The 12,401-nt window shown below is 44.3% G+C and overlaps 1 protein-coding gene across 1 annotated transcript; it reads left to right on the forward strand.

The window, feature by feature from the left end:
- Nucleotides 1-543: 543 nt before the first annotated feature.
- On the forward strand, nt 544-8,798 carry LOC102936807 (keratin, type II cytoskeletal 3). The gene is made up of 7 exons (XM_007058557.4): nt 544-1,264; nt 2,953-3,164; nt 4,501-4,561; nt 5,751-5,846; nt 6,901-7,065; nt 7,674-7,799; nt 8,574-8,798. The coding sequence occupies exons 1-7, from the start codon at nt 617-619 to the stop codon at nt 8,796-8,798; spliced, it is 1,533 nt and encodes a 510-aa protein (XP_007058619.4). The 5' UTR covers nt 544-616.
- Nucleotides 8,799-12,401: the final 3,603 nt, after the last annotated feature.

Raw genomic sequence — 12,401 nt, forward strand, 5'->3', positions numbered from 1 at the left:
TGTACTGTGCCTACCGGCAGAATCCAGCTGTTTGAGAGATCCTGAAAAATGGACCAGTAACATAGACCAGAACTCTGTCATGGTAGGCACTGCATTTGTAGAGCATCTAGCCCAGTGGGGTCTTGGTCCATGAATGGGACTCCTAGGAACTGTAAGAATAAACAATACCAAGAAGAACATTCTGCAGCCTGTTCTCTTATATCATTAAAAAAATAAACCTATGGTGAAACTCAGCGGTAAATAAGCTACAAGGAGTCCCTTGTGACTTGTTTGGCTAAACTATAATTAGACTTTAAGGAAGCAGATTAATTAATTAAAATATAAGTCCTGCAAGTGAAGCTTGCAAGCAAAGCATATATTTTAATTTCACATTTACTTCATGTGTAATAGAATGTTTGCTCTGTTTAGCCTCTTTATAAGCCATTTCTTGCTGCCAGGCAAACCAAACCCACAATCTATAAATTAATTTTATGCATCCCATGCAGCTCCTGAAACATATATAAGGTGAAGTTCCTTAACTCAATTCAAAGGAAAGCTCTTTCCTTCACTCTCTGCTCTTCTCTTGCACCTGACTGCTTTGCTGATACTGCTCCATTCTCACTCCAAGCAAGCCACCATGAATCGAATGTGTTTCTCGTCCAGTTCTCTTGGTGGAAGAAGGTGCTTCTCTTCGGCTTCTGCCGTTTATGGCCTCAGCGGAGGTAGAACCAGCTCAGGCTCCATGTCCTGGCCTGCCGGAAGAAGTGAAAGCGGGGGCTTTGGCAGCACAAGTCTCTTTGAGCTGGGTAGAAGTCAAAGAATTTCCTATGGTGGAGGCTATGGTCTTGGACACTGTGGTGCATATGGTGGTGGAGGGTATGGCAGCAGTGCGGGCTTTGGCAGCCATTTCGGTGTTGGCAGTGGTGCAGGTTATGGTAGCTATGTAGGCTATGGCAGCGGAGGCTACAGCAGCGGAGGCTACAGCAGCGGAGGCTACGGCAGCGGAGGCTACAGCAGCGGAGGCTATGGCAGCGGAGGCTACAGCAGCGGAGGCTACAGAGGTTCCTCTGGCTTCGGAGGTTACTCCCCCTACCAATTAGGGAGTGGCATACGTTATGGCGTCGGACATGCAGGTAGAAGCGACAGTATCCATGGGGTGTGCATCCATCCGGAACTGTTGAAGCCTCTCTCTGTGGGAGTTGACCCAGAAGAACATAAAATACGAGCACATGAGAAGGAGCAGATAAAATGTCTCAATGACCAGTTCGCCTGCTTCATTGACAAGGTGAGAGTATAAAGCACCTTTCTTTTTCTTGGTTCTAAAAAATGGAGATAAGACAGAGCTTCTTGGAGATCCAAGCTTTCCCAGAGGTCAGAGGTGTTCATCTTTGGTACATTTAGCTTGGCCTCTGATGGCCCATAAGGTGTAGGAAAAGTTGATATTAATCTGATAGGTTAATTTAGTTGATATTCCTTTCCTTCCTAGACAGAAGACTATCCAGGAAGCCACAGCATCTCTTAATGGTTCTCCGCTGAGAAAGAATCAATAGTAAAAAATTGATATATCGAATGCCACTCAGACATGATGGTGACGGTTAGCAGTATAAAATCCTAAAATAGAATAGGACCGGTGACCATTTCTATCAAAGCACAGTGTTTTAATGATTTGTAACTAGGTATGTACCAGTAGCCCTCACAGACAGAGGAGGAATGTTATGCTCTTAAGTAGCATATGTGCTATATTATGTGGAAATACACAGGGGTCTAATGAAAACAAAGTAGTTCTTTTTCAACGTCTGTGAATCTCACCCCGGTAACGTTGATTAAGTGTAGTTATTTTGAGGTTGGATGCATTGCAAATTTCATATTCATTATTATTGTTAAGGATACAATCAGCTGCATTAAAGTAACCTGAAAAGGAACAACAGTGACAGCAAACTAGGATTTCTGCTCTTTTGCTACTTTGTGACATATGGTGAAGAAGGCCTAGGTTGTTGTGTTTTTCAGCTTCTTTTCTTTTCCACGATGAACCTCAGCAATGTCAAGTCTTCTTTTCCCTGGGGTGTTTCTGGGAGCACTTTTTGAATGATTCAGTAAAGCGTAAGAGGAGCTTCTTTGTTCCTACCATTGAAAATCAAGAAGTGACTAAACCATGGTTTATGAGAATCTTCACAGGGAGAAAATAATCTAGCAGAGAAAGGCAGAACTAGAACCAATGGCTGGAAGCTGCCACCAGACAAATTCAAATTAGAAATCAGGTACCAATTTTTAAAAGTGAGGGCGATTAGCCATTGGCACAAATTATCACAGGAAGTGGTGAATTCTCCAACTCTAAATGTCTTTAAATCAAGATTGGATGCCTTTTGGGAAGATATACCTTCGTCAGACACAAGTATTGAGCTCAATCTAGGGGTAAGTGGGTGAAAGGCTATGGCCTGTGTTTTACAGGAGGTCAGATTCGATGTTCTAATGGTCCACTTTGGCTTGCAAATCCATGAATCTATGAAAAGGCCGAGTTGTTGCCCGCTTTTCTCTCCAGGGCTTTATTTAAAGAGGCATTACCCATAAAAATCACTTCCTCTCTCAGGCCAGGTCTACACTACAGGCTTATACTGGTATAGGTACATTGTTCAGTATGTTGGCGGGAGAGCTTCTTCCGTTGACATAGCTATCACCTCTTGTGGAGGTGGATTAACTACACTGAGAGGAGAAGGTCTTCTGTCAGCATAACAATGTCTTCACTTAAGTGCTACAGTGGTGCAGCTGTGCCGATGCGGTGTTTTAAGTGTAGAACTGCCCTCAGTTAATAAGGTTTAATGGCTTTCATTGCTGCATCGTCATAATCCACCCATCGAGATTTCTAAGTGAAAGAAGGTTGCCAAACTCCTACAGTTCTAATGCTGAAGAAGAAAAATAAAGTCTTTGATGGAGGCTTTAGAAGAGTTAAAACAATATTGCATATTTGGCTTTCAGGTCCGCTTCCTTGAGCAGCAGAACAAGATGCTGGCAACCAAATGGGATCTCTTGCAGCAGCATGCTGTACCAGCAAGGAGAGACCTTGCACCTATTTTCGAGAATTACATCTGCCAACTGAAGAAACAGCTGGAATGTTTGTTACATGACAGGGCGAGACTAGAAGATGAAGAAAAGGCCGTCCAGGACTTGGTCCATGAGTACAAAAGCAAGTAAGTGAGACGGTGAAATGGATAAAAGCTGTATACTAGGGCTAAAGAACCATAGTGCATGCTAGAAAGGAAGTGAGAGATCTACTCACCCATATTTCGGTCAAGAAAATCTAAATCCCAAGCCCTCCTTTCCTGTTATGTTTCTGCATTCATCAGCTATTCTCCAATATCAGAGCTACAAGCTCATCTATTTCCACCTCATCTTCAGATCCTTTACCAGATCTTAAAGCCATTTTTGACTTGAACTTTCACTGCTGCTGCCAACCCCACAAAAACTTCAGCCTGTGTCATTACCTCGGTATACCTTCCTCCTTAGTGTCACATCATTCATCCTACCTCCCAGCAGGTATCTGGGTTGCAGGTATTATTATTATTGTGCTAGAGCTGCCTAGGTCACAGATCGATACCCTATTCTGTTCAAATACAGAAGCTGGGAATGGGCAACAGGGGATGGATCACTTCATGATTACCTGTTCTGTTCATTCTCTCTGAAGCACCTGGCACTGGCCACTATCGGAAGACAGGATACTGGGCTAGATGGACCTTTGGTCTGACCCAGTATGGCCGTCCTTATGTTTTTATGTTCTTAAAAAGATGATTGCTGCCCCAAAGATCTTACCATCTAGGTGTCTCAGCTCTAGCTGCTCACTGGTGAGACACTAACAAGGAACACCGGGTTCTTTAACTTGTTTAGTGATGGTTCTTTTAGTCTTTACTTCTTTGTTGCTATGGGTGAAAATCACGCCTGGGCAGAGGGCCAGCGCAAACCCTGCATGTGATTTATGTCTTAGAATCATAGAATATCAGGGTTGGAAGGGATCTCGGGAGGTCATCTAGTCCAATCCCCTGCTCAAAGCAGGACCAATCCCCAACTAAATCATCCCAGCCAGGGGTTGATTCAGGTCTTGTTTCAGGCTGGGATTTTCAAAAAGGATTAAGGAGATGAGGCCTTTGGAAATCTAACATAAGTGCTCAAACTAAAGCACAAATGGGCCTCCCAGTACAAACTTACATGGAAGTAGGAAGACAAAGAGAAGTTCGAACCCATGACAATGTAGAAGACCACCTAACAGATTTATACAGCTTTCCATTTGTAAATGTTGGGCTTGATTCACCTCTGTGTTCCTCTGGTTTGACATCAGTGTAACTCCACTGAAATTATTGAAGTTAGACTATTGGGAAACTGTAGGAACACATTGAGGCCGGATCAGTATTTTTGTCAGAAACAATCATATAAAAAAATGAGCGGGGTAGGGCTTTGTTTGTATCCCACTTTCTGTCTTTGCGAGTGGCTTAGGTGGCAGAGACAAACTTTGGCTCTCCTTTCTTCTCATAGATATGAAGAGGAAATCAACAAACGCACGCATGCAGAGAATGAGTTTGTGGTGCTCAAGAAGGTAAGTCAGGCTATGAAAGCATGAAACAAGACAAAATTAGCTGTTTTGGGTGTTTCACTTTAAATTCAGTGCTAGACCAAATCCTCAACCAGTGGAAATGGTTGTATTTCAATGGAATTATGCCAATTTAAATCCGCTGAGCCACTGATCTGCAACAGGATTTAATAACATACTGAATGGAAAGTTTTTTTAAATCATTATACTTGGGGAAATGAATGGGCAAACCTTGCCCTAATGTTCTCCTCACACCTCCGCTTGATGGAGAACAATTGGCGCTGGGGTAAAAAAGGAAGTATATTTTAAGCATCAAGGGAAAACTATCCATTTTTCTTGCTTGCTTCCACTTTGGAATCAGCAGGTGACAAATCATATTTTCAGTATTCGTTTTGGACAATCGCTAATCAGCACTGGGTTTTATTAAATCCCGTGTAGGTATACTTTGCCCTGTCTCAGTGCAGAGGGATGAACTACTAGGTGACCTTTGGGGACCTTTCCAGCCCTACATTTCTATAAACCATGGGATAGAGCTGGACTCTGGCCTTAAAGGCCCAACAGAGACTCCTCTTGAGGAGGGAAGTTCTTTGCTGCCATAAATTCAGAGCTGGCAGCTTCTATGTCAGCTTGTCCCTCCCCATGTCCTGGCATGACCGGGGAAAGAAGACTGGGGATGGTACAGCAGAACTCACCCAGATAGATTCTCTGACCATGGTGGGTGCCTGAGCAGTCAATGGGCTCCCCTAAGTGATGCAGGGGCTTGGGTGTCACCGAAGCAGGTGCCATAATAATCCCCTGGTGGCATTCCTTGAGGGGCTCAGACGCAAGGAAGAAGAGAGCCTGTAGTTCTTATCTACACCAAAGTGTAAAAGAGCCATAATATGGCAATGAATTACATTTACACTCGATATAAGGACCCTTTATATGGCCACATTGGTGTAAAGTTGCCTTCGTGTGACCAGGCCAATACTGTCTGTAAAAAAAAATAAAAAAAAAATACCATCATCTTTCCATGGATTTGGAAGATATTTAGTTTTCCCCCTATAAGACATCAGAGGATCGTGAGGAAGCCTCACCTCTGAGACATCCTGCTCCAAAAGCCTGACCCGAAGACGACTGTGGGTGTTGCTGCTGTTGCTATGCTTCTCAGTGTTTGGGTCAGCACCCTTTCTGATTGCCTGGGGCTGCTTTTCAGGATGTGGACTCTGTCTTCATGACCAAGGAGGAGCTGGAGTCCAAGTTGCTGCAGCTGAGGCAACACTTTGAGTTCCTGAAATGCGTCTTCGTTGAGGTAGGTATTCTGCCCATTCTCACCACTTTAATGTTGCGTTGGGACCAACAGCCGTCAACGACTTTTCTGAAACTGCATTAAGGAGTTATTACGATGAAGCCTAATGCAGGCAAAATAATTGTCTTTATAAAATTTCTCACCCTGTGGCCACTCCTAGAAAACATTATAAATCACTTTATATACAAGATATTTCTTTATAAATAAGAATGATTATGTTTAAAAAAATGCCACACGCTTTCAGACAAGCCTGGAGACAATGGGACAGACGGCCTTGCCAACATCTGGTTGGGAAATTGGGTTTATTTTTGCATGGAAAATTTTGACTTTTCATTGAAACAGTGGAAACCAGACAACGCTCAGCCAAAAACAGTCAAACTGAAAAAGGTTTGGAGGAAAACTTCTGAAAACATTCAGATTTTCAGTGTTCCAACAGATATATATATGGGAAACAGCTACTCTCTGCTAAAAAAAGTTTGTTTAGCCAGGAACCCAATTTTCAGTCAGAAAAAAGTTTTGTCTGAAAATGTTCAATCAGCCCCGGCCTTGGACATTGTGTCTTCGTTTACCCTTGTGCATAGTGAGTTTGAATCATGAGGGTAGCATTTTACACCCAGTTTCCATTTACTTTAACTAAATGATGATATGAGGTGAACAGTAGCAGTGTTTCAGGCCCAATGCTGCTGCCTTATAAAGCTCAAAGTCTAAAGAATGGCAAAATAAATGGTACTTTATAGTAGCAATATTGTTTGGTAAAACTCTACATTGGGATTTCTCCATCCTTCATCAGAAAGTCACACTGTGGCAGATAGGTTCCATCCGCTAGTCCTCAAACCCTGCAGTAGCTGGAAACAGACCAGCTACCGGGGTAACTCAAGCCTTACTTCTGGGTTAAGGGAAAACTCTTTTCTTTGCGGCTTTACTTACAGGGTCAGAATTTGGCCAAATAAATGAGTGGCATGCTTCTTGATAGAACATGTGGCAGTGTGGATGAGGGGATCTGTATGTGAAGGGGCTCTAACGTTAATACCTGACTGAGACTTTATTCAACTTGCAGGAGCGAGCTCAGCTAGATGGCCAACTCTGCGATACCGCTGTTGTTTTGGAAATGGACAACAACCGAGATCTGGACCTCAGTGGCATTATCCAGAGTGTTAAATGCTGTTATGAGGAGATTGCTCAAAAGAGCAAAGGAGAAGCTGAGACATTCTACCAAACTAGAGTGAGTAATCACAAAGCTATAGTGTATGGAGATGAAGCCGTAATTTTGTCACTCTAATACTTCCACAAAATCATGAGCATGGGATAATTTCTTTCTCCTGAACGTATGATACATACTGAAAAAAACATCTTCACTCTGCTCTGTTGCAGTGACACATCTTCTGAAGATGTGATTCACATGGAACATCCACCTCTACAATCTGCTCAATAGCTAGAAGTGGAATATTTATGAAAAATAATCCACAACGTCTATCATTTTAGTACAACGCAATGATCGATAATTGGGATGCTCTTTCCCAACCTTTATATTTCATTAATTATTATTATTATTATTTATTATTATTATTATTATTATTAAGTCTCAGTTATGGATCGACTCCATTATACGAAAACAAAAGGCCAGTCCTGGTCTCGAAGAGTGTACAATCTAAGTTACTTAACTTTGGGCCCATCTATGAATTCCAGATGACGCCTTGCCTTGTTTATACTGATATCACAGCTGTGTATTTTCCCATGAGCAGAGGTTTCTAGGAGAATCAAAACAGCTGCCGCCTATCTTGGAATGGATGATATTTAATTTATAGCAATTACCTTATTTCTGAATACTAGCTTGAGGAGCTGAGCACCAACAGAGGCAGATTCTCCGATGACCTGAAAAATATCCAGGGTGAAATAGCAGAGCTGAAACGGCTGGTCCACACACTGCAGGGCGAGACTGATAAAGTGAAGAAAGAGGTAGGACTGATTTGTTTGTTTGTTTGCTTTCTCCTGTATTGATTGCTCTTGTCTCGGTGTAAAATTCACAGCTGTTCGGAGGAACAGCACAAGATCTATGGGCCGATTAAGTGTCAATTCAGAATAATCCCTTACGGTTGACCCTCTGCACAGGAGTGAATTTCAACTTTGGCAAGTCTATATGGGGCCAGGAATCAGCTGGCAGAGTTCAGCATAGCTCCACTGACTTGAGTGGAGTTAAACCCCTTGATACGAGCAGAGGATCTAACCCATGGACCCTGATCTAAAATCCAATAGCAATATGACTGGTATATACTCACCTGCTCTGTTAGATATTTGAAACCTGAGCTTTACTTTACTTTACTTACTTACCATTTACTTGTGATAGGTCATACAAGATGCTTGGTGTTGTTTATTACTGGTATCTCAGAGGTGCCCTGAGGGGCCTAACTGGGAATCGGGACACCATTGTTTCAGGCAGCGTGCTTAGCATCTTCAGGTTTCTGGTGCTAATGCTCACAGACTGTGACCTGAAAGCCGGCGTTGCATGAATGCTCAAGTCTGCAAGCTTAACGTTGGCGTTCATTGCTAGTAACCCTTGATCTCGCAAGAGTAGGCTGCAGACGAAAAAAGACAGGTGGGGGAAGCCCATGTGAAATGGATCTATTTCAATATTCGAATGGGTATTTGGAAAAGAGGTTTGCAGTATGGTCTTAACTCTGATGAAGAGCTGCACAATGACCCTTTGGTTTCCCCCCTTGCACCCCTTCACAGATTGCCTGTCTGCAGACGGCCATTGCTGACTCTGAGCAGCGAGGCGACTGTGCCCTCAAAGACGCCAGGGAGAAGCACATTGATATGCAGAACGCCTTGCAGCAGGCCAAGGACAAACTGGCATGCATGCTGCGGGACTACCACGAGCTGCTCAATGTCAAGCTGGCCTTGGATATTGAGATAGCTACCTACAGAACATTGCTGGAAGGAGAAGAAACCAGGTAAGTGCATCATATGTGTTGTGGCGTGGTAACATTTCAAGTAGCCCCAGTAGCGTTTGACGGGAACAAAGTTAATGTAATAAGTAAGAAAGAGAATGAAAAATATTGCAACATCTGGATTCAGGACATTATCTGATTTATGGAGGAAGAGTTTGTCTGAGAGAAGGAGATGAGTTCTTTAAAGGTAGTAGGGGTAACATTTTCAATCTAAGCTATTTAGGAGCTTAAGCCCCATTTTCAAAAGTGAGGTAGGCACTTAAGAGTCTAAGCCCCGTTGACTTTCAATGACCTTTAGGCTCCTAAGGCTGGAATTTTCAAAGAAGCTTAAAAGACTTGAGGCACCCAGTTCCCACTGAATTTCAATGGGATTTTGGTGCCTAAATACCTGGAGGTCCTTGGAAATCCCAGTCTAGGTCACGTTTGAAAATAGGATTTAAGACCCCTAATTATCCAGGTATGCTTGAAAATTTACCTGAGGTCTCATTGGCTACAGGTTTCTAAATGCATATGAAGTCATTTACCTGTATTGTTTTTCTTTCCTTAACAGGATATGTACAGGGCACCCCACGAATGTTGGTAAGTAAACTGAGGATTCACCTTGTTTTTGTCAGATTTCTTTAAGAGCTTCAAAGCTGCTGTTTAAGTGACTGAACATCTCGTTTTCTCCCAGCTGTGGTCAGTGGTGGCCATACCATCGGGGATTGCCGAGCCGGATTTGGAAGTGTTTGCGGACCTCTAAAGGGAGGATTCAGCTCTGGAATTGGAATATTTTCCTCCAGTGATGGATTCAGCTCCAGAAGTGCAGAAGGCATCTCCAGGATGGGAGGGGGCTATGGCACCAGGAGTGCCGTCAGCTCTTCAGGAAGGGGATATAGTTCCGGAGGAATAGGTAGTAGTGGAATTGGGTATGGCTTGGGAGGATTCAGCTCTGGAAGTGGGGGATACAGCTACCGACGTGTGCTCAGCTCTGGCTTTGCAAGTTCCGGGAGTGTTGGCAGTCACATGGGTGGAGTGAGGAGCTCCGGGAGTGCAAGCGCTGGAGGTGATGTGGGGTACCACTCCTCGGGTGGAGTCAGTTCTGTGGCTGGAGTTTGCAGCTCTGGAGATGTAGTAGGGAGCTCTGGAGGTTCAAGTGGAGTTCATTCTTCAGGGGAACATTATAGCTCTGGAGGTGTAGGAAGCTCTGGAGGTGTAGGCAGCTCTAGTGGTGGAGTTTATAGCTCTGGAGGTGTAGGCAGCTCTGGAGGTGTAGGAAGCTCTGGAGGTGTAGGCAGCTCTAGTGGTGGAGTTTATAGTAGTGGAGGTGTAGGCAGCTCTGGGGGTGTAGGCAGCTCTGGAGGTGTAGGCAGCTCTAGTGGTGGAGTTTATAGCTCTGGAGGTGTAGGCAGCTCTAGTGGTGGAGTTTATAGTAGTGGAGGTGTAGGCAGCTCTGGAGGTGTAGGCAGCTCTGGAGGTGTAGGCAGCTCTAGTGGTGGAGTTTATAGCTCTGGAGGTGTAGGCAGCTCTAGTGGTGGAGTTTATAGCTCTGGAGGTGTAGGCAGCTCTAGTGGTGGAATTTATAGCTCTGGAGGTGTAGGCAGCTCTAGTGGTGGAGTTTATAGCTCTGGAGGTGTAGGCAGCTCTGGTGGTGGAGTTTATAGCTCTGGAGGTCTAGGCAGCAGTGGAAGTGGAGGTGCTTACAGCTCAGGTTCGCGCATGGTATCCATCAGCTCTTCAAGCAGAAGGATCATCCGATAAAAGTCCAAACGCAAAAGTCTCCTTTGCTGGAAAGAAAAATATTTCCTGCCTTCTGACAGCCACATGAATCACAAAATCTGTCATTGACAATAACCATACAGTAAAGAAAAGCCTGTGTCCAATGCAATTCGTATGATCCGAAACCACGTTCTTCTGAATGCCCCTTTTAGAGAAGCTTTACGCAGTGTTAATCCTAGTGGTTTATACTATCTTTTTGGTTCAGTGAGTCTGTGGCTGTCTATAGGCATTATCTTGGCTATTAAACCAGTCTCTTTTGCCTGATAATTTTGCCCTTCTCACTCTGGGTTTTCTTGCATTAGCTGCACTCGGGATCACATAGCATTAGGACCCAGAATTTTCCTCATCCCATGGTGAAGCATTTCAGACAGGGAAGCAGTGCATTAACCGTTCAAGACCAGACTGCAGATATCACTTGGCTTCTCTTATGACACCAGGAATCAGATTGATTTTTATTTTATTTTTTGGGTGAGGGTTAGCTGGTTTTGATCAGGTTGCCTAATCGCTGCCATTACATTTGCTACATCCACTCAGTGACATTTGCTAAAACTCATTGTAATTACACCAGCGATAAGCATTGTCCGTGATTCGTCTGCTGTTAAATGTCTGTGTTATTATTCCTGAGTATACATTGGATGGAAAGGTCTTGTGCTTTTTCTGTATATACAGTTGGAACACCGTTGGCTGTCCTTTGCTTATTATCGAGCACTCTAAACTCTCTGCTGTATCTCCAATAAACTGAATGCATAATTCAAGCTTTGTTTCTCAAGGGTTGTTTTTTCTTCCCCTCTGAGGTTTCAAAATACGTTAATAGTTGCTCGTGGCCATACAGAAAATCCCAAATGGGTTGTTTTGTAAATAGGACAAAACATTTTCAAGAGCACCTCAGACTAAGGAGTCTGACTTCCGGCGAGACTTTGGAGAAGTTTTTCAGAGACACCCATTAAAAGCTAATGGGCGTTACATGTCTCTTAGAAAATCTCCCCCCAGATCCTAAGGCCCAGATCCACAAGAGGACTTGAACATTGCAACACCTAACTTCTAGGTACCTAGAAAATCACTGGAACCACATGATCCACAAAGCCCGAGTGAGGTGCCCAGCTCCCTATACAATGAATGAGCTAGGCGCCTAGGACCAGGAGCCACAAAAGCCAGCATGCTAGGCCGGGAGTTGCCTAAGCTAGCCAATGGGCGATGCCAACCAGAGGGGTATGTCCTAAGCCCTGCCCCTCTCTCAGAGATAGGCAACTATGTCCAGGCTGCAGGGAGGCGCCTGTCTCTGCTTGTGAGTCACAAAGGGGAACCCGTCTCCTGGAATCAGGCATCTAGGTCATTTCTTGCAAGATGGAGTTAGGCACCTGCTCAGTTCCACTCAACTGGGATCTGGGAGAGCCTGGTTCAAGTCTCCCCTCTGCCTGATGAGGAGAGAGGATTTGTGGAGGGACCTAGTGCCTGCCAGAGAGGCCAGGCTTTGGGATATTCTGAGCTGGGTGCTTCTCAATCTCTCTTGTTGAAGATGTTCCGTTTTAATTGAATCATTAATGAGGCCAGAAAATGAGGGAGAAAAACTCCATATAGCCCAGGGCACTCAACCAACCTGGGGAAGAGCCCTCTTCCAGTGCCTTCTCTTCAACAAGCAGAGACCCTTGCCTGATGATACAGGGGTGGGCAGAATGAGGGCAACCAGCTTCAGCAGTGTTGCTTAGCATGCTCAATACAAGCCAAGCAGCAAATCTGGGGCGGGGGGAGGGGCGGGCACATGCCTCCCATGCCACACCTCTGAGAGGTGGGACATGAACCACAGTTCTCCCACATCCTAGGTAAGTACCCTGTCCACTGGACTGAAGGAGGC

The sequence above is a fragment of the Chelonia mydas genome, chromosome 20, assembly GCF_015237465.2.
Source record: "Chelonia mydas isolate rCheMyd1 chromosome 20, rCheMyd1.pri.v2, whole genome shotgun sequence".
Classification (NCBI taxonomy): domain Eukaryota; kingdom Metazoa; phylum Chordata; order Testudines; family Cheloniidae; genus Chelonia; species Chelonia mydas.